The following is a 24,488-nucleotide window of genomic DNA, read 5'->3' as shown; positions in this document are numbered from 1 at the left end:
GTCTAAGCTAGCGTCTCGAATCTCCTGATCCAGGGATGATTCGGGTTCCAAGGCCTCAACTTAAATAAATAATTAAAAATGATATAAAATTTAATAAAATTAATTAGAAATTATTAATTAAGTATTTAAATACCCCAAAGAAGTCACAAATATAAAAAAACAACTCTCTGGAATAAGTTACATCGTATTTAAAGAGAACAAATTCAGGGGTTTTTAGCTAAATATTTTTTTTAACTATGATAGAGTTGAGGTTGAGTCGTTATTTTTTTTTTATTAAATTGTCTAGGATCTAAGCTAGTTCAGGAAAAAAAATGGGAATTTTTGAAACGGTCAAAAGGGGGTAGAGGGTGGATTTTAATTGTTTTTATTTTTTTTAACTATGATAGAGTTGAGGTTGGGTCATTATTTTTTTTCTATTAAATTGTCTAGGATCTAAGCTAGTTTAGGTAAAATAAATTTTAAAACGGTCAAAAGGGGGTAGGGGGTGGATTTAAACTATTTTTTATTTTTGTCTATGATGGGTTGAGGTTGGGTCATATTTTTCTATTAAATTGTCTAGGATCTAAGCTAGTCTAGGAAAAAAAATGGGAATTTTTGAAATGGTCAAAAGGGGGTGAATTTTAATTGTTTTTAATTTTTTTAACTATGATAGAGTTGAGGTTGGGTCGTTATTTTTTTTTTAAAATTTTATAGAATCTAAGCTAGTTTAGGAAAAAAAATGGAAATTTTTGAAATGGTCAAAAGAAGTAGAGTGGATTTTAATTGTTTTTTGATTGCGATAATTACGAATTTGAATTTCTTTTGTCTCTGTCTTTTGCCGCAGAGGGCGTCAGTTTCTGATATTAAAAAAAATAGAAACAATTAAAATCCACCCCCTACCCCCTTTTGACCATTTCAAAAATTCCCATTTTTTTTCCTAAACTAGCTTAGATCCTAGACAATTTAATAAAAAAAAAATTACGACCAAGCTCAACTCTCATCATAGCCAGTAATATTGACCATTTCAAAAATTCCCATTTTTTTTCCTAGACTAGCTTAGATCCTAGACAATTTAATAAAAAAAAAATTACGACCCAACCTCAACTCTATCATAGTTAAAAAAAATAAAAATAATTAGAATCCACCCCCTACCCCTTTTTGACCATTTCAAAAATTCCCATTTTTTTTCCTAAACTAGCTTAGATCCTAGACAATTTAATAAAAAAAAAATAATGACCCAACCTCAACTCTATCATAGTTAAAAAAATTAAAAATAGTTAAAATCCACCCCCTACCCCCTTTTGACCATTTCAAAAATTCCCATTTTTTTTCCTAAACTACCTTAGATCCTAGAAAAATGATTAAAAAAAAAATGACGAGGATAGCTCTATTTTTATTAATAATTTATTATAAAAGTTAAGGGCTGGGCCCAAGAAAACCCCTATGTTCCCTGTACTTTAAATTTCTGGACGCTAGCTTAGACGCCAATTTCAGCGCCATTACTTCTCAACATTAAGACCCAAGATTGAATAGTGGAAGCATCTTATTGGAAGAGCAGAACAAGTCAAGAGTTACCATCTCAATTTTGATAGTTTGAAAATTAAGAGATACCTCTTTATGATTTATGTTTTCCTAATTGTGTTTCATACATTTCAGACACTAAATGTGTACATTGACTGCATGATAACTCGTTATTGTCATAGTATAGTACTATTATTATTATCATTATTATTATTATGTTGTTGTTGTGTTCAGTTTCCTCATAGGGTTGAAAAAATCACGAAAAATAGCTGGGAAACAGAATTTGCAAAGAGGTATTTAGCGGCTTTTTTAAACTTGATAAAAGAAACTTGATTTAATTTTTTTATTTTAACAAAAAATATGGTTAAATTGGTCATTTTAATTATTGATTAATTAATTATTTAATTAATCATTTTGTTTTTTAATTTAAATATTGTATTTTTAAATTTTAATGTCAATTTTTTTATAATTATTCTTAATTAGCTGAAATAAAAAAGAAAATAGGTAAATAATAATCATGAATTTATTTATATCAAAATTTGTTTATTTATTAAATTTTTAATTATTATTTTATTGTATACAAGTTGTAATTTAAAATGATAATATAATGATTTTAAAAAAAATTCCTAAATAATTAAAATTGAAGGTGTTGGATCAACACAACCATCATTAAAAATATAATAATGTAAAAAAAAATATTCATTAATTTTATTATTTAAAAATAAAAAAAATTGATTATAATAAAAAATATAAAAATATTAATTAAACAATATTGAAGGTACTTGATTTATTTGACATTTTTTTAAAAGTTTTTCTGTTGTCATCGTCAAAATTATTTATTTAAACTTTAACGTGATTTTTAATATAATTAAAATTTAAATGAGCATTTTTTAAAGATTTACTATTAATATTTAAATTGTTTTAATCAAATTTATATTCTTTTTCTCTAAAATAACTTGATGGTAAACTAAATGTTCTCATTGTATGATGAGTCTCTTCTTCTTCATCGTCAAATTCACATTCTAAAATTTCATCCAACTTTGTTCCACGTGTTGGTGGTGATGATGGATGTACAAATTTTGGAGCTGATTTATTTTCACATTTATTATTATTTTCTTCATGTGATGATGGATGTACAAATTTTGGAGCTGATTTATTTTCAACTTTATTATTATTTTCTTCATCAATAATAACACCACTATTTTGTTTAACTTTCTTTTCATCACAATTATTTCTAAAACCATAAAAATTTTTCCAAAATTTCCATTTCTTTTTTCTCTTATCACTACCCAAATGATGATCATCCAAATCAGATTCTGATTTACGTCGTTTATTGTCAACAAATTTTATACAATTAAATTTAAAATTTGCTGTTGATGATGTTGATATTTTATTATTAAAATTATTGTCAATTTTTTTTCTATCCTCTTTTAAATTATCAATATTATTTTCATTCAATTTTAGTTGTCCATTATTTGCCAAGATATTATTATTATAATCAATTTTTAATTTTTCAAAATCATCATCATCATCATCTGGTTTATATACGTGTTTTAATTTTAATTCCCAAATATCAATTTGTTTTTGTAATTCTTTATTGTAAATATTTAAAATATAAAGATAATATTCAAGATATTCATAATAACATTCCATAATATTAATATCACATTTATCATTATCAGATAACACATAATAATTATTTTTTAAATCATAAAAATCATTATTAAAATCATCAATTTTAGTTTTCTTTTTAACAACATCAAATTTTATATTATCAATGTCATTTCTAATTTCTCGACGTTGATTATTATCATACGAATCACACTTAAGTGATAAATTATATTTTCTTTTTAAACAACATAATTTTATAAATAATGATCTTAATGATTTCATGTCATCAATTTGTATTAATAATTGTTTTTTTAAATTCAAACAATCATTACGTAGCAATTGTTGTGTTTCATTACTCAAAAAATTATTCATTTTATTTTTTTTATTTTCATTGTTGTCAGTATTGTTGTTATCACTGTCATCATCATCATCACAAGCATTGTATTTTGATGAAAATATTATTTTCTTGTACAAATAACCTTGATAAACAGTTACCTCGTCATCCAAATATTTAAAATATTTATTTGTCAAATTTTCCAACGGCAATATACAATAATCATAATCAATAAATTTAATTGGAGTTGTTGAATATTTTTTCCATATTAATTTTGTACTTTTTAATTCACAATTAAATAATTTCATAAATACAATTGGATCCACTTTTTCATTCCACAAATTCAACGTGTTTTCCATTATTTTTTTTGGAGTAAAAATAATGGCTTTTGTTTTGTTGTTTTAATTAATTAATACACTGTTATTAAACTGAATTTTATTTTTGTTAATCACGTTAATTTCGTGCTGTTTTAATTGAATTACTTGTTTTATTTTTTTTGCTGTTTTAATTGAATTATTTATTTTATTTTGTTTGTGTTTAACACCAAAATGGACAACGTGTGGACACTGCCAAAAATTTGGACGCAAGAGGGAGAAAAATCACAGTGTTATTTTGCGTTTTAAGAAATTAAAATTCATGGAAAACAACAATAAAAGATTAATGGTGGAAAATACACACCAGGAGATAATTATCGTGTTTTTCTTTTCTTTTTTTTTTTTTTTCTGTTTCTTCATTGTAACTATAGTTAGAGAAAAAAAATATTGCCAATATTCACAAATACATATACTTTTTCATTTGTATATTTTCTTGTATTTAATTTTTTTTTTTTGTGATAAAATTTAAGCATGCTTAAGCTGCAGCTTAATTATTTTTACAATAATTATCATAATTTCTATACAGTTTTTTTAATTAGTACATTTTCTTTTCTTTTGTAATTATTTTTTTAGAAAAATTAGTCTTTTAATTGAAATACAATAATTTATAATAACAATTTATGTAAAAATAATTTATTTATGATTATTATTATTATTATAAAAAATTATTTTTATAAATAAATAAATAAAATTTGTCTTATTTTCAAATCATTCGAAACGTTAATTGAATATATTCAATTTTAAAATTAAAAAATAATAATAATTTTTAAACATTAATAGTTATATAAATAAATTATAATTGTAATTTTTTTTTTTTAACAATTGTTTAAATATTTAATTTAACCAATAGTTTTTTAATTAATAATTACATCAGCAAAAGAAAAAAATATCATTTTACTCCAATTTTTTTCTAAATAGGTCAGTTTTAAATTCGTCCTCTCTCTCCTCCTCTCATATATATCGACATAAATATATATCGATTAAAATCCATATAAACGATAATCTCGAAAATCGAAAAATCAAGTAGCTCCCTCAACTGTCAATATTTAAAACCAAACAACGCAATTTTACATTCAGCCAAGAGAGAAAAAAAAGAAAATAAAAATTGACGTAAAGAGAAAATAATAAATAACAAATACTAAACATCAAGTATATATAAAAATAATAAATAATAACTTTGTGTTTTTAAGTGTATAAATTTGTGTTTTAAATAAACAACAATATATATTATTATTAATAAATGTAAATATTAATAAAATATTATGTATTGCTACGTTGGCGATGAGTAATATTCAGGACGTAAATTCGTCATGTTGATTTATCAATTAATCATCAACAAAAAATATAATAAAACATAATTTTCTAATAATTATAAATTACAAATAAATTATTTAATTAAAAATCAATAAAAAAAATTAAATATTAAATATTAAAATTGAAAATAATGGAGGCTGATTATCAACCAAGTCCAGCTCGAGGATTGACAGGTGAGGTGGTTTAATAACAATCATTATAAAAAAAAAAATAATACATATATATAATTATATACATAAATATATTAATAGATTTTTTATGTATCAATAATTATTATGAAACATTAAAACCAAACCCACACGTCTTTCATCATTATTTATTCATAGAAAAAAAATTTAAAAAAAAAAAACAAATTAACTCTTTTGCAATTCTTTTTATGGTTATCTTAAAAAAATATTTCCTTTCTTATTTATTATTATTATTATATACTTAATATTAATATATTTTTATTTATTTTATTTCATTGTATGTGTGTTTTCATTAGGTATCTCAAATGACAGTGAAGATCCTTATCCAAGTCTCTCTGATTATCACGACTATGAGCCAAATTTAGAGTTTGATGACACTGAATTACAAACAACTGCCAACAATGGTAATTAATATAAATTTATATAATTATTATATGACAAAAATAAAGCTATTAATTATTAATTTAGAGCAAAGTAATTTTTATTAATTAAATGATTTTTAATTTAATTTTTTTAGCAGCACAATTGTTGGAAGAAAAGCTGGATTTGAGTAGTGGAGTTACTGGTAATGTTATAGATTATTTAGAGAGTCCAGTTAGTGATGGTACAATTGAAGAAAATTTTGAAGAAGCATTAGTTAATGCTCCAGTCATTGAAACTGGTTTGTTTATTTTTATTTATTTTTATTAACTTGAAGTAGACATTTAAATTAACAGTAAATGTTTTTGTTTTTTTAGCTGAAGATTTAGCAGCACTAGATGAAGAACTAACTGATGATGAAGATTATCAGGATATTGCTAGATTAGGAATTGTTGAAGTTGTTGGTGATGATAGTGCTGGTAGAAAAGTTATAATTGTATCAGCATGTAAATTACCAAGTGGACGTGATGTATTTAATCATGCAAAATTGTTACGTTATTTAACACATACACTTGATAAATTTGTTGAACAAGATTATAGCTTAGTTTATTTTCATCATGGGCTAACATCTAAAAATAAACCATCATTATCATGGTTATGGCAAGCATATAAAGCATTTGATAGAAAATATAAAAAAAATTTAAAAGCATTATATCTTGTTCATCCAACAAATTTTATAAGAATTGCTTGGCAAATATTTAAACCAGCAATAAGTGTTAAATTTGGTAAAAAAATGATGTATGTTAATTATTTAGATGAACTTGCACAATTTATTAATTTAGATCAATTAATAATTCCTCAACAAGTTATTGATCATGATGAACAATTAATGATGAAAAATCGTAAAACAGTACCAAAACCACAAACAGTATGTCACTTGGTTCCAATATCAACGACACAATTTGGTGTTAGTTTACAATTTATTAAAGATAATAATGGTGGTGATCCAATACCACAAATTGTACGACAATGTATTGAATTTCTTGATACACCAGATGGTAAATAATACATATTTATTTAACTAATAATTAACCTTGGATTTTTATTAATGCTTTTTATTAATTTTTTGTTTTTTAATAATAGCACTTGAAACTGAAGGAATATTTCGTAGATCAGCAAATGTTAAAATGGTTAAAGAATTACAAAATTATTGTAATCAAGGTTTACCAGTTGATTTTAAAGGTGATCCACATATTGCTGCTGTATTATTAAAAACATTTTTACGTGAACTTGAAGAGCCATTAATGACATTTGAATTATACGATGAAATATCAAAATTTCAAACATTATCTAAAGATGAAAGACCTAGAAAAGTTAAAATACTTGTACTTGAAAAATTACCAGAGGATAATTATCAATTATTAAAATATATTGTACAATTTTTATCAAGAGTTATGGATAGATGTGATTTAAACAAAATGACATCTAGTAATTTAGCTGTTGTGTTTGGTCCAAATTTAGTTAGAGCACCAGCAACTGTTAGTATGTCTTTATCAGCAATTGGACCAATTAATCAATTTATTGATTTTCTATTTGCTTATCAAGATAAAATATTTATTATTTAAATTTATACATATATATTTTTTATTTATTTGAAAATCAAAGATTAAGAAATTTATCAAATATATATTTTCCATTTTTTTTTTTTTTTTCCTTTTCGTGGCCTAATTTACAAATAGTTGATTAATTATTAAAGAGAAATATTGATTAATATAACGTCTAAAAGACAGTATTTAATGGCTACAAATTTTTAATATTAATGCATAATTTCGTCGTCGAAAATTTCGATTTATCCTGTATAACAAAATAATAATTTTTAATTGTTTTTTTTTATGATTAGCTTTGATTTTTAAAAGTGAATGAAAAAAAAAAAAACCTAGTCACAATTGAAAGCACAATGAAAGTCTAAATCTTGATGAAAAAAAATTATTTAAATTAGAGAAATTATTATAAATGTATATTTAAAAAAAAAACAAAAAAAAATGGTGTCAAATATTTGTACTGATACTTTTTTTTTTATTTCTGGATGTATACCAAAGATAGAATGAAAACTCAATGCCCTTAATATAATGATAAATTGTAGAATTATATTAAAGAAAAATAGTTAAAAATTAATTTGAAAAATTTTTTAAATTAAGTAATAAAAAATAAGATAAATTTTGTTAAACGGGATGCCTTAGATAATTGCACTAAATGTAGATTAAACCAAGTTAAAATTTGTTTTTATATATAAAAAAAAATGAAAAAATAACAATATTTAAATTAAAATTTGTTATAAAATCTCGAGGGTAAATAACAACAAGAGATAAAATAAAAAAAACTAAAGTAAAATATTTTTTTTTTAAGCTAAACATTCCATCAATGAATTTCTTTTGTTTAATTTTAATTAATAATTACTATCAACAATTAATACCGGCCATTAAACATGTGTATTTAACAACCGGTCATATCCAAACGAATAAATAAATTTAAACATGTAAATATCGAATAATTGTATTTTTAAGTGTAAAAAAAAAAAAACAATATATATACATAAACAATTAAAAAATTAAAACCAATATCATTGATGAATAGTTTTTTTTTTTTTTTTTTAAATGTAACAACAAACTAGCTATTATTTTCTATCAACGAAAAAAAATGATACGAATTTATAAATAATAAAAATTGATTAAAATAAATTAGATATTTGTTAAAGTATAAACAATTGTCCAATTAAATTATTTCCTATTTTTTAATTATGCATTGTATGTCATAATAATAATAATAAATTTATTATTAACAAAAATTAATAAACAGTATTTAAAAAAGAAATCAAAGACAAAAACAGTTAAATTAATTTGAATTTATTTTGATATTGTTGACTTAATGTTTATTTATAAAAAAAAATAATGTTTATAATAGTTAATAAATAAACAATATAATTATAAATTTATATTATAATAATTTATTTGATATTTATTATTGCACATTTAAATAATTATTATTTAAAATTTAATTTATCTCATGTTGCCATTTTATTTATTTAAAAATTAATTTACATGAAAATTTTTTACGTATTTATTACAAATAATTATATGGCTTTTTAAAATTTTTCAAACTTGATACAATATTGTTTTTATTTTAATATATTTATAGCAGTCTGGATGAATATTTCTCTCCAACTTTAATAACAAAAAAATTAAAAAAATAATTTGATAACCCAGCCCCTTTGATGTTTATTTATTTTTAATCGGTTTTTATAATTTTTGTTGGTTTTATTATCAACGATAAATAAACAAAAAAATATATATATTTATGACTAATATGTACATTTTGTTTTTTGTTTTGTTTATTGTTTGTTAATGAGTTAGATTTTTTTATTGCAATTAAATAATCGAAATTATGAAGAACCACAACATGATGATTTTGGTGTTTGTATTTGTTCATTTTCATCTTCAACAACAACGACATTTCTTCTCATTGAATTTGATCTTGATAATGTTGATTTTTGTTGTTCATTATTATCAGCATGTATCATCATTCTTTTTGTTAAATCTAAAAATATTTCTTCAATATTGTAATTTTTTTTAGCTGATGTGTTAAAATGTACAGCACCAACTTGTTTTGCATATCTAAAAAAATGAAAAACAATTGTCAATTAATTGTTTACAGTAAGTTGTTTATCAAAGTACTAAATAATTTTTTTATTTTAAACTTACTCTTCAGCTTCTTCTACAGAGACAGTTCTATCTTTTTCGAAATCCATTTTGTTACCAGCAATTGCCAAACAAATATCGCTCCCCAACATTTTCTTCAACTCTTTAACCCAATTTTTGACCTTGAAAAATAATTATCAATATTAGTAAAGCTAATTTACATATTTATTTTTGATTATTAATAAAACTTGTTGATCTATTGACCTTTCTAAAGGTATCTTCATCAGTAATGTCATAAACTAAAATTGCTCCATTTGACATTCTGTAATAAATTGGACCAAGTGCATGAAATTTTTCCTGCAAAAACATAACAAAATTAGCTCAAGTATCTATTTAAATAATTAGTTAATTATTTACCTGTCCTGCTGTATCCCAAATAGCCAAATTAACACGTTTACCATCAATATTCAACTTTTTATTCAAAAACGATGCCTAGAAAAATTGAAACAAAATCGAATTAATTATTTATAATTATTGCATTGTCATAATGATTTATTTACCTGAAGTGTTGTTAAATGTTTATCATTAAATTTATCCTCGACATATCTCAAGGCCATTGAGGTCTTGCCAACACATCCTTCACCCAACAAAACAACTTTGAAATTATAGCCATTGTTACTACTTGTTGTTGTTGATGTTGACGTTGCCATTATTATTAACAATTAAAACAAATAAACAATAATAAACAAAATGTAAATAAACAAAATAATCAACCGGTTGATTGTTCTTATATCTTTTTAATATTTAATATAATTTTTTTATATTAAAAATAAATTAAACAACAATAAATTTTAGATCAACAAAAATTGTCAATTTTATTTATTTTTTATCACTTGTCTTATCTTTTAAATATGGCGACGTAACATTGTCATACTAAAATCATATTTTTTTTATTTATAAATATTATAAATCCAATGTCAAAAAAAAATAAATCAGCTGTTTTCTATCTCAGGTGGTGTAGTTTTCAATGAAAACAACCATTTTGTTTTCATCTGACATTTAAAGCTTTTTAATAAACCAGCAAGATGTCGCATTGTTCATTAAAAAAAAAGAGATTATTTATAAACAATATCAATTGTTTACAATATTATTTATGATAACATTAAACAATGAAAAATTAAAAAACAACAATAACATTAATATCAATAATGAGCCATGATAATTTATGTATCATACTAATTAAATTAATAAAAATAAACAAATGACAGCTGATAATATTTGAATATGACAGTTTTGACAAATGTTTATAATAAAAAAAAAAAAAAAATATGGAGGGGTAAATAAAAAAAACCTGGCGGTATCAAAGACAAACTGTCATCCAGTCGGCGTCTAAGCTAGCCGGAAATTAATTAAAATTAAACCGGAAATTCATAAAAATTACTACAAAAAAGCTGCAAAAAAATTAAAATAATAGCTTAAATAAATTTTAAATTATCATAGCAATAATTGCAGTACATAATATATTTAAATAATGATTATTTTAATGATTTATTGTAATTAATTTAAACAGTCATTTGACTAAATTTACAAAAGTCAATATGCGCAATTATACATGCGCAATAAAAAACGACTCCAAAATCTGGCCGTCACCTGTATCAAAAGGTAAGCAAATAATTTATAACTAAAAATTAATATTATAAAATAAATATAAATTATTATAAATATATATTATATATTAATAATAATAAACAAGTGTATTTTAATATTTTACTGTTAATGTCATTGTGATAAATGATTGATAATTAATATATTTTAATAATCAAAATAACAGCGTCGTGTCTCCGGTATAATTGAAAAAGTAAAAAAAAAAAATACAGCCAGACTGTGACGTATTACTGACATTCAACAAAAACAAGTAAATAAATAAACTATTTATATTTAATAACAATAGTCAATATAACATTCATCCATTTAAATATTAATCAATCAATAATTATTTATAATTTTATTACAATATTTTTCATTCTATTAATTGTTAAAACAATTTTTTTATAAAAAAATTTTTCTCTTTTTTTTTTTGTGTTAAAATTGTGCCGATGCATGTTCACGCTTGTGTGCCCCTTTTTAATTTTTATTAATTTATTAATTTTATTTTTAAACTGTCAGGTTATTTTAATTTATCTATCATAATTTAATTAGCTTTTTTTCTTAAAGTGTTTTTTTCTTTTACACGTGAATGTGAAAAAAAAAAAAAAATAAATAAAAAAAAAAATTTGTGTGTCAATTTTTTTTTATTGCAAAAAAAGCATTTTTGGCAGATTGTTGTTTGTATCATCTGTCATGGCGTTACCCGCGGCTGTCCTCGCTATCAATTCGTATCAAAAAAAATAAATATAGTTTGACATATATAAATGATTAAAAAAATATAAAATTTCATTGATAAAAAATACAATGAGGAAATGTCAAAATTATTTTTAGAAATTTATTTGTAATGCTTGTGTTAGAATTTTTTGAGGTTTTTTTTTTTTTTATCTTTTTTTTTATGAAAATGACATATGATTTATAGGATAGTGTGTGTGGGGTAGAGGGGGAAAATGGGGGCTTATTGCGAGGGAGAAAATAGGGGGATTTGGAGGGAATGCAATGGTTGAAGATATGGCGGCCGCCTGCAACGTGCCACGCGCCATCACTGCCATGACTCTGCGCACGTCGAGCTCATTCTTTTTTAATTTATTTAACTTTTTTTTTTTTAATTTAATATTATTATTATTTTATTTAAAAAGCAGTGATCTCCTTTTTAGCCCTTTCGCGCTTCTATTCTCTGTTCCATTACTCCACTTTCATGCTTACTCAAAAAAAAAAAATAAAAACAAAATTCCACAATATTTTTTAATAAATAAATAAACAAATAATTAATTATTTTTTTTTGTCTTGAAAATTTGATATTTAGAATCAGTATATGTTCTTAAAAAGCAATTAGTTTATCTCTTTTGAATATTTTATAAAAAAAACATGTTTTTTTTCTGTTGATTTGGAGCAAAAAAATATGTTTTTTTTTTATCATTAATTTGATATTTAAATTGATAAATGAAACTGTTGGTTTTTTGTATTTGTTTATTTATAAAATTTATTGTTTTTTATTTTTATTTTTATCTATTTTACTCCAAGACTCCCACTAATTTTTTTTTTTATTTATTTTTGACAGTTATAAAAAAAGACATGCATGTAAAAAATGACAATCATTGAATTTATTTTTATATATATTTGTCAATGTGTATTAATAACGTCATCGTATTAATTTCATAAACACACTTGCATGTATTTTTTTTTTTTTAAAAAACATATTCCCTTTCTCTTGTGATATTTATTTTTGGTTGATAATTTTAATCTTTATTTTTATTTTAAAATATATAGCTAATTCAAGTTGCAAGATTGTTGATAAAAGAAAGAAAATAAACAAAAAAAGTACAAATTTAAAAATAATGACAAAGATTAAAAAAGAAGCAACAGTTTTTATTTTTTTATTTTTAGATAAAAAAAAAAGACAAGATGCTATGTCAGGTTTTTAAAATAAACATATATTTAATTTGGATGCATGTATTGAGGTATCGAATATCCAAGAATATATAAAATATATATCTTAAAATCAATTTATATTTTTTTTTTTCGTGGCTTTTATAAATGTTGGCATGTGTGTGCAGATGACGACGACCTTCCTCACTATTTACTTTGTTAAAATAAAAAAATAAAATCATTTCTAGAGGTGGGTTTTTGTCTTACGTCTTTAGTTTATCATCAAATTTGCAATATTTTTTTAAAGAAGAAAATAAAAATAAACAAGATAAGATATTATCAAAATTCATCAATTTAATTTTTTTTTTTTTTATCGCAATTGCTTCTTTTTTTTATTATCATTATATAAAGATTAATTTATCCAATTGCGTACAGTAAGATAATTTAAAATCACAGATATTTTTATTTTAGAAATTTAAAGATTTATATAAATTAAATAATTTTTTTTTCATAAATTTATATGACAAACTTGTACCTGTTGATTATTTTGATTCGCTCGATTAATTTTTCAATGCTTAACTTCCGTATGTGCGGCCTTTCAATTCAACTTTTCTTATTATTTTTTAAATTTATTTTCAAATAAAAGTTCTTATGCTTATGATCACGTGGGTTTTTCGAAATAATTTTTTTGTTTTGTTGAGGCAAAAGTAAAGCAAAGAAATGAAAGTGAAAAGGAAAGTTTTTTTTATTACTGGGTAACTGTGTCAGGGACGAATTTATCTAGATTGTTTTTAAAAAAGTTTACCCATTATTCGTCATGTCACCAAGTTTGTAAAAGAGATACATCAGTAAAAAAAAAAAAATAAATGAAAATTTACTTTCTATTTGAATCCTCCAAAGGGCTCTTGAAGTTAAATAAAAATTATCAGGAAAAATAAATATTAAAAAAAGGCTAAATAAACAACAAATAAAACAAGTATTAATATCAATAAAAAAATACAAAATAGATAAATTAAAATGATTATAAAAATTAAACAGATAATATTAAAATTAAGTAATAATTTATTTACCGTTGATTTTGTTGACTCAACGATACCAAAGTTTGAATGTGTATTTGAGCTGAAAATGTCTGTCAGAATTTTTGAAAATAAAAAAAAAACTGTGTCAAGGACAAGGCAGGGCTATACAAATGTGGTCAATAATTTATAATTATAAAAATTAATTTTTAAAATATATTAACTAATATGTATTGTATTTTTATTTGTTTCAGGTGAAAATATAATTGCAAATTAAAAACAAAAAAAAAAAACAAAAATGTCAAGTTGTTTTCATAAACCAAAAGTTTATCGGTCGAGTACTGGATGCTGCATTTGCAAAGCAAAATCCAGCAGGTAATTAATCAATTATTAATTAAAAAAAAAAACAATTATATTTTTTATTTATTTTATTATAATATTTGTTTTATTATTTTTTATAGTTCTCGTTTTACTGATAGTAAAAAATATGAAGATGATTTTATGGAATGTTTTAAATTAAAAGAAAGACGTCAAGGTGAAATATGCAATGCTTGTGTACTTCTTGTAAAACGTTGGAAAAAATTACCAGCTGATTGTAATAGAGACTGGCAGCATGTTGTTGATGCAAGAGCTGGTCCTGGTATTAAATCATTGACAAAATTTAAAGCTAAAAATAAAAAAAAACCAGTTATTAAAGATACATGTATTGAAAAAATTGAAAAAATTGTTAAAAAAAAACATGTTTATTTAAAACCAGAACGTGAACAAAGTCCACAAGAAAGTGATGAAGCTAACGATGAAGACAATACAAGTAAAAGTTCAAGTCGTCCTGGTACACCAGAAGACTGTGATGATATTGTCGTTAAAAAAAGATTTAAACGTGCTAAAAGACGTAATATTGATGAAAATTTATCATCACCAATTGATTGGATTGACTTGACTATATACAAAAAGTAAATATAAATATTTTTTTTTAAATAATCTATATATTACAACTTGTAAATTATCATAATATTAATACATCTGATTTATTTTAATTACAGAACAAGAATTTGTTGTGGTATTATATTCAAAGGACCATACGGTGAAATAATAATTGATCAATCATTATTTAAAACATGCTCAAGTTGTTTATTACGTCAAAAGAATAAACAACAATTAATTAATACTAATAATTCATTCCATTCATCATCAGTAAGTCCACCACACAGTGTTGATTCAGCAACAGCAACAACAACAACATCAACAGAATTAACAAAACAAACTGGAAAAATATTCAGTGATTCATCATCTGATTCTGGCTATGATGAATCATCTAATCAAGGTATTGATGGACGTAAAAATATTAAAATTAGTAATAGTAATAATAATAGTAGTAGTATTAATAATAGTTGTATAACAACAACTAAAAAATTAACAAATATATTAATACCACCAGTTAAAAAAATACCAATTAAATTAATACCAATTAAACAAGTTGAAAAATTAACATGTAAATCATTGGTATCAACAACAAAACAAGTCAATTCACTTGTTGATTTTGCTATTCATACACCAAGACAATCAGTAACTAATTAATAATCATTTTTTTTTTTAATTTTTTTTCATTTACTTAATAATGTCTTTAATTTATTTTTTTTTCTCGTGGGTAATTTAATTTTTAAGTAGTGCGATAATTCAATTATACATATATATATATATATATTTTTTTTTTTTTTAAATAGTTTTTTTTTGAAAAATAAAACATGAGACTCTTTTTTTTTTTTTATTTGATATTAATACAGCAGTGAAAGTCTTGTCTTTATATTCGAGTTTTATTTTTTTTTACTATTTCATTTTTATCAAGAGTACAGTGTTGATTTTTGTTAAATATTAATAAAACATTGTACTATTATTATTATTTTCTTTTCTTTAAATGCAATTGACAATTGATAAAATTAAGTATTTTGTTTTATTTATTAACCCGGAAAATTAATTGGCTATGGAAGGAATAAATTATTGTTGTGTGAATATATCGATAATATTTTAATGAAGAAATTTATAAATATCAAAAAGGTAACTTGGCAAAATTGCATTAAAATGCTGTGATGATTATTCGTAGTAATTGTATATTTAAAGATTATTAAAAAATCAAATTTAAAAGAAATTTAAAGCTTTGGCAGCTTTGTTTTTTTATTACATAATCAATGTGATTGAAATTTAAGTTTTGAATTAAATTAATTATTTGGAAAATTAAATTTTCATATATCCAACCATAGTCTTGATTTTTTTTTTGGGTGCTTTTATCTTTGTAATATTGATAAAAGAAAAAAAAAGTAAATAATAATTATTAAATTAAGTTCTTAAGATGCCAATTTTTCTAACGTTTTGGGTCCAAGGCATTTGCCAATATTCAAAATTAGTAGAAAATTTATTTCTGATTTTTAAATCAGCAACTCCATGACGTTAGAAATAAATTTTTTTCTATAAAATAATTATCATAAGAAAACTCATGTTTGAGTATAAATCGAAATAAAAAAAAAAAATTAAATATCCAGTCATATTTAAGCAATAACGTTTGACGATTGAAATTTAATTTTTCAAAAAATTTTAAATAACATTAACAAATATATTTAAACTCAATAAAGTTATAAAAAATTTTTTTTCAATTATTTAAAAAAATTACAAAATAAAACGTTGAATAATTCCGTCAAATTTCAATCATGTACGAGTATAAAAAATATTCAAGTGCATAAATTTTAATAGTTTTAATTGATACTAGATTAAGTTAAAAATTAAGTATTTTTTTTTGAGATGGAAGATTGATATAAAAAAAGTTTTAAATAATAAATAAAAACAGCACAAGAAAAATAAGAAAATAGAAAAAAAAAAAAAAAAAAAGTTACCTCAGTCTAAGTTGAGTGAGCTGGTCCAAAAAGAAAAATAAAAAAAGAAATTTTTATTTTAATTTTTATTAATTATCATCAAGACACAAAGATTAATTATTTAATTGTGAAAGTGCAATAAAATATTTGTGTCATAATGAATAATAAATAAATTGTTAAAATAAATATTAAATAAAAATCAATTATATGCTCATTGATGACAATCGTTAAAGCTATCAAATCAAACATCGAACCAAATAATCTGCCTATTAACAATGTATGTTAATTGTTGCCTTGTTTATAGGCAGATTAAAAATGATAAATTAAAAATAAACCACAATGTTTTTCTTTCCAAATAAATAAACAAATAAACAAACAAAAAAAATATATATATTTATAAATCCATTGATTTTTTGTCAATAATTTTAAGACAGTAATAATTACTACGACGTGCTATACAAAATAATCAATATAATATTTACAATTTTCTTTTTTTTTTTTCCTAATTAATGAGACTGTCATTATTATTATTTTCTTTCATCAAAAAAAAATATGTGATTTGATTATTCAAACTTTTTTAATCTCCAGTGAAGCACAATATTTTTTTTTTTTTTTCTTTTTTAAATTAAATTTACTATCTTGCCGATTCTTGCGTGTGATTTTTTTTCTCTTTATTTTTTTTTTATAAATAAATAATATATATATCTAGATTTATATATTTTTATTAATAAAACTTTGAAATAAAAAAAAAAAAAAACAAATTCATGTACAATGATGAAACTGCGATTCAGCACTGCCAATTAATTAAAATTAAGAGAAAATAAAAATATTTACAAGGCAATTTATCAATTAAAAAAGAAAAAGAATAATGCAGGATAAATAATGTTAATATATTAACTTAAACTACAAATGTTTACTTAATTTTATTTTGATTAAAAAAAAAATCATGTAATTGAATTATTGTATAACAACAAATGTACATCACATTTTCAATTAAGTACTTCATTTTAAATTCAATTGAATGAAGATTTAAAATTGATTACTTGACTTTATAATTGACACAAGTATCTGACATTTTAATAATAGATAAATGAATTATTTACAAGAGAAAAAATTTCTTACAAATTGTACATTGAAAATTTTGCTACAAAAAAAAAATTTACAATCTCGTTTATAAACGAGTAAGTCTTATGATATTAAAACAAAAAAAAAAAAATATATGAATTGTAAATATATTTAGAAATAAGAATTTTATTTCATGATTGTTTTTATTTTAAATAAAAATGTTAAATTAAATTTAAAATCTTTTGGTATCACGAAAGATGATTTTGAAAAAAAAAGTAAAACTTTCTTTATATCAATTAGAATAAGTGTTAAATTAAGTAAGGTACGATTGTGAGACTGATCGATGTATTAAAAAGAAAATGAAGAAAGCAAAAAAAAAAAAAAAAACAATTTATTTACAAATATTGTAGTATAGATCAGGAATATTTGCAATAATACCTCATTTATTATAATATACACTTGTTATCATCGATATTATTGTGTATATTTTAAATATAATATGAATTTTTTTTGTTAAAGAAAATATTGAAAAATAAGAAAAAAAAAAAGACCTGATCATGACTGCCATAATTGTCATTAAATAATTACCTCGATTAACTATGCATTATACACTCGTACAAGTATATAATTTAAGAGGTTAATAATTTATAAAATCAACTTTAGTTAATTTTAAAAAACTAAAGTATGACTTTGTTATTCCCCAAAAAAAAATGAGAGAAAATGAAAAAAAAAAAAGAGTTAAATGCAAATGTTCAAATGTGAAAACAATATTTTTTTTTTTTTTTTTTTTTGTTTATTTTTATTAAGATAAATCCATCAGTCACACAAAATAGTTATTAAGATGTGTGTCTAGAAAATCATGAAAACCAATAACAAAAAAAAAAAAAAAAGATTTATATAATAATTATTATTTTCTTTTTTTTTTTTTTTTTTTTTTTTTAAAAGATTTTTCAAAGATTTTTAAAACTAAAAAAGTTTTATTATTAAATTTTAAATAGTAAAAATTTGTATAATAATTTTAAATAAAAGTCATTTGTTCGAATGTATTTTTTATTATTTTTAATTAAAAAAATATACTAAAAAATAGAAAAAAAAAAATTATTAAAAATATTGTTTTTATTGTTCCTAAGACTACGTTATTTTTTGTTTTAACCAAAGTGATAATTTACATATTTTTTTACCAGATGAAACATTTTTTTATTGGATTCATATTGGATCCAGATGGACAATTAAAATCTTTTGCAAATTCTGGACTATTAGATAACGTACCAATAATTCTAAACTTAGAAGGTGGATGTACACCATCTAGATAATTCCTTAAATATTCATTTGAATTTTTTTCACAAAATACATTTGCATAATTAATCCAGAATAATTGCTGTGGACTAAACTCCAAACCAGGTAATTTTTTATCACTATTTAATAATTTTTTATAAGCTCGATAAGCAGCTTTTATTCCACCATTATCTGCAATATTTTCATCTTGACTAATACCTCCATTTACCTAGAAAATAATTAAAAATTAATCAATAAAAAAAAACCCAAACAATAAGCTTGTCTTAGCAATAAATAATTACATTTAATCCAACTTCTGGAACAGCAAAGTTATTATATTGTTCAATGATACACTTGGACTTGTTATAAAAATTATTTTTTGATAATTCTGTCCACTGTGAGTTGCTCCAATGACCTTCTCCATCAAAATTCATTCCATTAAAATCAAAACCATGTGTTATCTCGTGGCCTATCATAGAACCCAGTGCTCCATAATTCATGAAGTTTGGTTTTTCAGAGTCGAAAAAATCATCTTGCAACATCATATATGAAATCACTGAAAAAAAATCCATAATTACATTTTAATTTTATCATAAATATCATGGTAAAAATAAAACCTACTTATTGAATTTGAATTGATTAAAAAAAATGCAGATTGTTCTCCAAATTTTGATACAATTTTAATCCAACTATTATCGTTACTATCCATCAATCGATTTCGTTGTTCGAACAGCTTTATTCGTTGCATGGCATCATTCAAACTCTCATCATCAAATAATTCTAAACTCTCATAATATTTATTAATCTTTGAACTATTAATTAATTCTTTTAAACAGCCAATTTCATACTTGGATAGTAAAATTTTTTTTAAAATTTTATTTCTCGTTTTATCATCAATCCAACTTGACTCTTTAATCATTTCAATAAAATTTACTTTGATATTTGATATAATTTTTCTAATTCCATTCATGGTATTTTTAATCTTTGAAAAATTATTATTTTCAACATAAACAGCTGCCACTGCAACTGGTAATTTTTTTGCAACAAGCTCAATACAATTTATGTTGTTGTTATGATAAAATGAAAAAATAGTATTCAGATTATTTTCAACGTGCTTCCATATAATGTAATTAGCTAGACTTTTTTTAATTTCTATATTTGAATTAAATAAATATTGTAATTTTTTCATATAACTAAAATTACGAATGACAATAATTGTTGATAAATCAACTGGATAACCACGAAGATAATTAATATATTGTTGCCAATTAAAAAAAGAAAAATCACTTGTTAATTCATTGAGTGTCATTTCAATTGTATCAAAAGTTGAATGTAATTTTTGTTCTTCTGAAAGTCTTACACGTCCTAGTTCAATTTCTATATCAAAAATTTTTTTAAAATCATCTGTATAGTTGGGATTATATGCAGGTACACCAATTAATTGTACTTTTTTAATTATGTTGTTGTAGTATTCATTTATTTTGGTGCTGGCTTGATGAGATCCTCCAAAATCCTCCCAACTCAAATCAGATGGATATGGATCAACAACAATTGGATAACCATCACCAACAGATGAAAATTCAAAAAAATAATTATTCCATTGTGTTGTGTTACCAATTTTTAATATTAATTTGTCGAAATCAAATTCACTTTCATTCCATTGGGATCCTAACACTGGCCAATTATCAATTGATCCCAAAAAATCCCATATACTATCTTTTTTATTATTACATGTTTTGTATAAAGTTTTGACAAGTTTTAAATATTTATTGTTCTTATTTATTGAATTATCTTCTTCTAGTATTGTTGTAATTGTTTTAAGAAATTTACTTTTTAGTTCAGTAAATTTATCAATTCGTTGTGAGTCAATTTTTAGATCAGTGGAATTTAAAAATCCTCCACAGGTAAATTCATAAAAATCATCACAAGGATTAACACTTGGATCCATGTCATGTGATAGTCTTGAAGCTAAAAAAAAAATATCAGTTTAGTAAAAAGGTATTATTTAATATGTCAATTTAATTTTTAAAAAGTATGTATTAATTTTTTTAATTATATATTTACCAGCATCAAGACAAACAGGTGTTTGACAAATATCAGAAACATTTTTTTTCATAGAAAATAGTTGACTGCCTGTTGATGATTAAATTAATTAATTATTATTCAATTTTTTTATTTTAATAGTTAAAATCACTTACCAAAAATAAGTCTACTCGATGAAAATAAGAGTAACAAAATTTTCAATACTGGCTTTTTCATTTTTCTATTTGAGAATTTTAATTTTCTAATGAGTTTTAAAATATTTTTCACTTTAATTTATATTAAAAAGCTAATAATCTATGAACACTTGAGTTCGATAGTCTAAAATTAAAAATATTTTATTTGATTATTTTGTTTGATTTGAATAAAATTATTAAACAGGTGTGAAGGAAAAAAAAAATACGTCATTATGAGTGTCGAAACTATTATCAATTTTAAAATTAGTACAATAATTATGTTCTTTTTTTTCCTCAATTTTTAATAAAATATATATAATTTATTTTTTTTTATAGAAATATTATTGTATTAATAAATAATTGTAAACACATGTTAATTTTATCATTCGAAGTTAATTTAAACACTCTGAATAGAAATATTTATTTAGTTGAAAAAAAAAAAAAATAATATGTGATCGTAATAAAAATGAAAAGAAAGAGCGTGAGCATAAAGCGGTACCAGGAGAACAGAATCAATAAAGAGTGTGTATGTGTTGTCTAAAGGGGCGTATACTATCACGATGTTCTGGTTTCCTGTTAAGCTGTGTACAATTTAGTCCCGGAATATGGCCGTTTATGGGCTCGATTAGTGCCATCAGGGTCTAAATTAATAATCAAATATTATCAAGACGCATCTTTCATTTTTAAATTGTAGAAATATTTATTTCTTTTAACTTTCTACTATCCTAGTAAGATTGGTAATTTTTCGACCCCAATGAGTGCGTGATCATGACGCTGATGCTGCTGACGACAACACTCTTTTGATCAACACCTTAAAACTCAGGGACGATTTGACTATCAAGACCCATCAATGTCAAATTAAATTATAAAAAAGAGCAGCTAAAAGTTCGAAAAAATATTAGATAAAATTATGCAATAATAATTTCAAGTTTATTTTTAAAACTTTTAATTTATTAATTTTCATATGTCAATTAGTTTTATTAATTAAAAAATAATTTAGCTAGGGCCTGATAAAATCTGTATGGTTCCTTGAACTCTTAGTAGTTGTCAGCTTCAATATGTTCAATATCTGCTTCTTCATCATCATCGTCATCATCGTCATTGCGTGATCGGTCACATTCCGGGACGCAATATTACCCAGTTAAACAGGAAAACATGAAAGCCACCTGAATGTTGGCCCACTTACAAAATAATCATATACCTCCTTTGTCATTCTGTTATCCTCTTATGATTTTATGCTGAAACTGCAAGACCGCATGCGGTATGAGCAAAATTAATAATCAATTTATTTTTTTTTTACTTGAAAATAATGTATTATTATTATTTAAATAACTCTTTTTTTAAATTATTATTATTATTATAAAATTCAGCGCCATCTCTGTATACTTTATCAAGCCAAAATGATTTTTTAGTTCTTAATAGTTGTTGATAACATTGAGCCCTGACATGATCATTATATAATTATTATTATGACATAATATTTATGTAAATAAATAAATAAATCAACAAAAAATACTCCAAGTAATTATTATAATTTATTTAATTTTAGTAGCAACAATGAGAGCAACACGATTGATGAATAATTGTCGACCGAAATTGGTGACATTTGACGTTACTGGAACACTGTTGTCAACAACAATAAAAGAGCATTATTATAATGTTGGTAAACAACATGATATACAAATAAATAATCCAGATTTATTAACAAAAAGTTTTAAAAGGTATTTTAAACAATTGTCAATTGATCATCCTAATTTTGGTAAACATAGTGGACTTGGTTGGAAAAATTGGTGGAAATATTTAATTTATAATGTTTATAATGATCAAAGTATTAATGTAACATTAGATAAACTAGATGAGGTAAATAAACAATTTATTTATTTATTTGTTTAATATATATATTTTGTTTAAATAATTTTTTTAGGTATCTGATAATTTGATTGATATTTATACAACTGATTTATGCTGGAAAAAATATTCAGACACTGAAATACTTCTTGATTATTTAAATAATAAAAATATAACAATTGGTGTTATATCAAATTTCGATGAAAGATTAGAAGAAATATTAATAAGTACAAAGCTTAGAAAATATTTTAATTTTATTATAACATCATGGTCACATGGTTATGAAAAACCAAATTCAACAATATTTCAAGAAGCCATTAAAATTTCTAAAAATATAAATAAATTTACTATTAAACCAGATGAAGTTATTCACATTGGTGACGATATTAATAATGATTATAATGGTGCAAAAAATGTCGGTTGGAATTCTTATTTAATTAATCATAATAATAATAATAATAATAATATTAAAAATATAAATAATTTACATGTATTTAATAGCCACAATGAGCTTAAAAAACATTTCGAAAAAATGTTAAATTAAATTTTAAAATAAGATCTTAATTAATCAGCAAAATTGGGATATTAATTGGTGAATGAATTTTAATTAAATTAACATATTAATCAAATTAAGTTGATGTTAATTAAATTGATTTAAAATTGAATGAAAAAATATTAAATACAAACAAAATATATTTAAAAAAAAATCCAAAAGAATAATTAAAATTAAATTGATAATAATTTTAATGATAATTAAAACAATGCCACCTTTTATGAATTTTTTTTTTGAGGATAAAAAAACATAAAAAGTGAGAGAAAAATAAAAATTAAATTGGTTAAAGATAACTGCACATGAATGATCGTGCTTATTTAAATTCCACCATAAAACAAGACCTTAAAAAGGATAAAAAAAATTTAATGAAAACAGTAATAATAATAAATAAATAATAATAATAATGAAACCGACAAACAACGTGGGTGTTAAAGAGTATCAGTAAGTTTCCGGGTAGAAAGATATGCACCCCATTATATCTTTTCCATAAAAAAAAATAAAACTTAAATAAACAAAATACATAATGCAAAAAAATTATAGTCTTATGTAAAATTGCAGCTAAATAAAGAAGATAATTTTCTTTTAATTAAATTAAAAATAAATTAAGATAATGCATTAATAAGGTAATAAAATTATTAAATTATTTTTTAATTATTAAATAGCTTTAATAAATAATATAAATTAGTATTAGTTAATAATGAAAGACTAATATTAATTAAATTATTATAAAATATAATTTATTTTAAAAATAATTTTCTACTG

General features: G+C 22.2%; 5 protein-coding genes across 7 annotated transcripts; 3 read left to right on the top strand and 2 right to left on the bottom strand.

Moving 5' to 3' along the window:
• The first annotated feature begins 4,867 nt into the window (after positions 1 to 4,867).
• LOC122856811 (rho GTPase-activating protein 1) lies at positions 4,868 to 8,684 on the top strand. Of its 2 annotated transcripts, none has more exons than XM_044158666.1 (5): positions 4,868 to 5,306; positions 5,618 to 5,725; positions 5,839 to 5,982; positions 6,059 to 6,739; positions 6,825 to 8,684. In XM_044158666.1, exons 1-5 carry the CDS (start codon positions 5,264 to 5,266, stop codon positions 7,304 to 7,306), a joined length of 1,458 nt encoding a protein of 485 aa, XP_044014601.1. In that variant the 5' UTR covers positions 4,868 to 5,263; the 3' UTR covers positions 7,307 to 8,684. The 2 variants fall into 2 exon arrangements, with proteins under 2 accessions (XP_044014601.1, XP_044014602.1); XM_044158667.1 differs by having other exon boundaries at positions 4,910 to 5,306; positions 5,842 to 5,982; positions 6,825 to 7,392.
• Positions 8,275 to 10,498, bottom strand: LOC122856877 (ras-related protein Rab-21-like). Its single transcript, XM_044158760.1, has 5 exons — positions 9,937 to 10,498; positions 9,794 to 9,868; positions 9,641 to 9,733; positions 9,440 to 9,558; positions 8,275 to 9,352 (listed from the first exon to the last, which is right to left on the bottom strand). The coding sequence occupies exons 1-5, from the start codon at positions 10,084 to 10,086 to the stop codon at positions 9,121 to 9,123; spliced, it is 669 nt and encodes a 222-aa protein (XP_044014695.1). The 5' UTR covers positions 10,087 to 10,498; the 3' UTR covers positions 8,275 to 9,120.
• Positions 10,499 to 10,902: 404 nt separating this feature from the next.
• Positions 10,903 to 15,579, top strand: LOC122856852 (SIN3-HDAC complex-associated factor). 2 transcript variants are annotated; one of them, XM_044158721.1, is made up of 4 exons: positions 10,903 to 11,038; positions 14,160 to 14,280; positions 14,367 to 14,858; positions 14,949 to 15,579. In XM_044158721.1, exons 2-4 carry the CDS (start codon positions 14,204 to 14,206, stop codon positions 15,481 to 15,483), a joined length of 1,104 nt encoding a protein of 367 aa, XP_044014656.1. In that variant the 5' UTR covers positions 10,903 to 11,038; positions 14,160 to 14,203; the 3' UTR covers positions 15,484 to 15,579. The 2 variants fall into 2 exon arrangements, with proteins under 2 accessions (XP_044014656.1, XP_044014658.1); XM_044158723.1 differs by lacking the exon at positions 10,903 to 11,038 and adding an exon at positions 11,275 to 11,291.
• A 3,432-nt stretch (positions 15,580 to 19,011) lies between these two features.
• LOC122856207 (endothelin-converting enzyme homolog) lies at positions 19,012 to 21,225 on the bottom strand. Its single transcript, XM_044157899.1, has 4 exons — positions 21,174 to 21,225; positions 20,313 to 21,077; positions 19,412 to 19,665; positions 19,012 to 19,338 (listed from the first exon to the last, which is right to left on the bottom strand). Exons 1-4 carry the CDS (start codon positions 21,223 to 21,225, stop codon positions 19,012 to 19,014), a joined length of 1,398 nt encoding a protein of 465 aa, XP_044013834.1.
• A 1,657-nt stretch (positions 21,226 to 22,882) lies between these two features.
• LOC122856204 (haloacid dehalogenase-like hydrolase domain-containing protein 3) lies at positions 22,883 to 23,683 on the top strand. The gene is made up of 3 exons (XM_044157898.1): positions 22,883 to 22,988; positions 23,308 to 23,588; positions 23,675 to 23,683. The coding sequence occupies exons 1-3, from the start codon at positions 22,883 to 22,885 to the stop codon at positions 23,681 to 23,683; spliced, it is 396 nt and encodes a 131-aa protein (XP_044013833.1).
• The last annotated feature ends 805 nt before the right edge of the window (positions 23,684 to 24,488 follow it).

Source organism: Aphidius gifuensis, linkage group LG5, assembly GCF_014905175.1.
Source record: "Aphidius gifuensis isolate YNYX2018 linkage group LG5, ASM1490517v1, whole genome shotgun sequence".
Taxonomy (NCBI): domain Eukaryota; kingdom Metazoa; phylum Arthropoda; class Insecta; order Hymenoptera; family Braconidae; genus Aphidius; species Aphidius gifuensis.
Note: the sequence above shows the minus strand (reverse complement) of the source record. Positions and strands in the feature narration are given on the sequence as shown.

Coding starts and splice junctions, on each gene's coding strand:
- LOC122856811 (XM_044158666.1), top strand. CDS start 5,264: ATGGAGGCTGATTATCAACCAAGTCCAGCTCGAGGATTGACAG. Junction 5,983..6,058: donor TGCTCCAGTCATTGAAACTG/GTTTGTTTATTT, acceptor TTGTTTTTTTAG/CTGAAGATTTAGCAGCACTA. Junction 6,740..6,824: donor ATTTCTTGATACACCAGATG/GTAAATAATACA, acceptor TTTTAATAATAG/CACTTGAAACTGAAGGAATA.
- LOC122856877 (XM_044158760.1), bottom strand. CDS start 10,086: ATGGCAACGTCAACATCAACAACAACAAGTAGTAACAATGGCTATAAT. Junction 9,869..9,936: donor AACATTTAACAACACTTCAG/GTAAATAAATCA, acceptor CAATTTTTCTAG/GCATCGTTTTTGAATAAAAA. Junction 9,734..9,793: donor TTTGGGATACAGCAGGACAG/GTAAATAATTAA, acceptor ATGTTTTTGCAG/GAAAAATTTCATGCACTTGG.
- LOC122856852 (XM_044158721.1), top strand. CDS start 14,204: ATGTCAAGTTGTTTTCATAAACCAAAAGTTTATCGGTCGAGTACTGGA. Junction 14,281..14,366: donor TGCAAAGCAAAATCCAGCAG/GTAATTAATCAA, acceptor TATTTTTTATAG/TTCTCGTTTTACTGATAGTA. Junction 14,859..14,948: donor GACTTGACTATATACAAAAA/GTAAATATAAAT, acceptor TTTTAATTACAG/AACAAGAATTTGTTGTGGTA.
- LOC122856207 (XM_044157899.1), bottom strand. CDS start 21,225: ATGAAAAAAAATGTTTCTGATATTTGTCAAACACCTGTTTGTCTTGAT. Junction 21,078..21,173: donor ACCTGTTTGTCTTGATGCTG/GTAAATATATAA, acceptor TTTTTTTTTTAG/CTTCAAGACTATCACATGAC. Junction 19,339..19,411: donor TTCCAGAAGTTGGATTAAAT/GTAATTATTTAT, acceptor ATTATTTTCTAG/GTAAATGGAGGTATTAGTCA.
- LOC122856204 (XM_044157898.1), top strand. CDS start 22,883: ATGAGAGCAACACGATTGATGAATAATTGTCGACCGAAATTGGTGACA. Junction 22,989..23,307: donor AGAGCATTATTATAATGTTG/GTAAACAACATG, acceptor AAAAATATTCAG/ACACTGAAATACTTCTTGAT.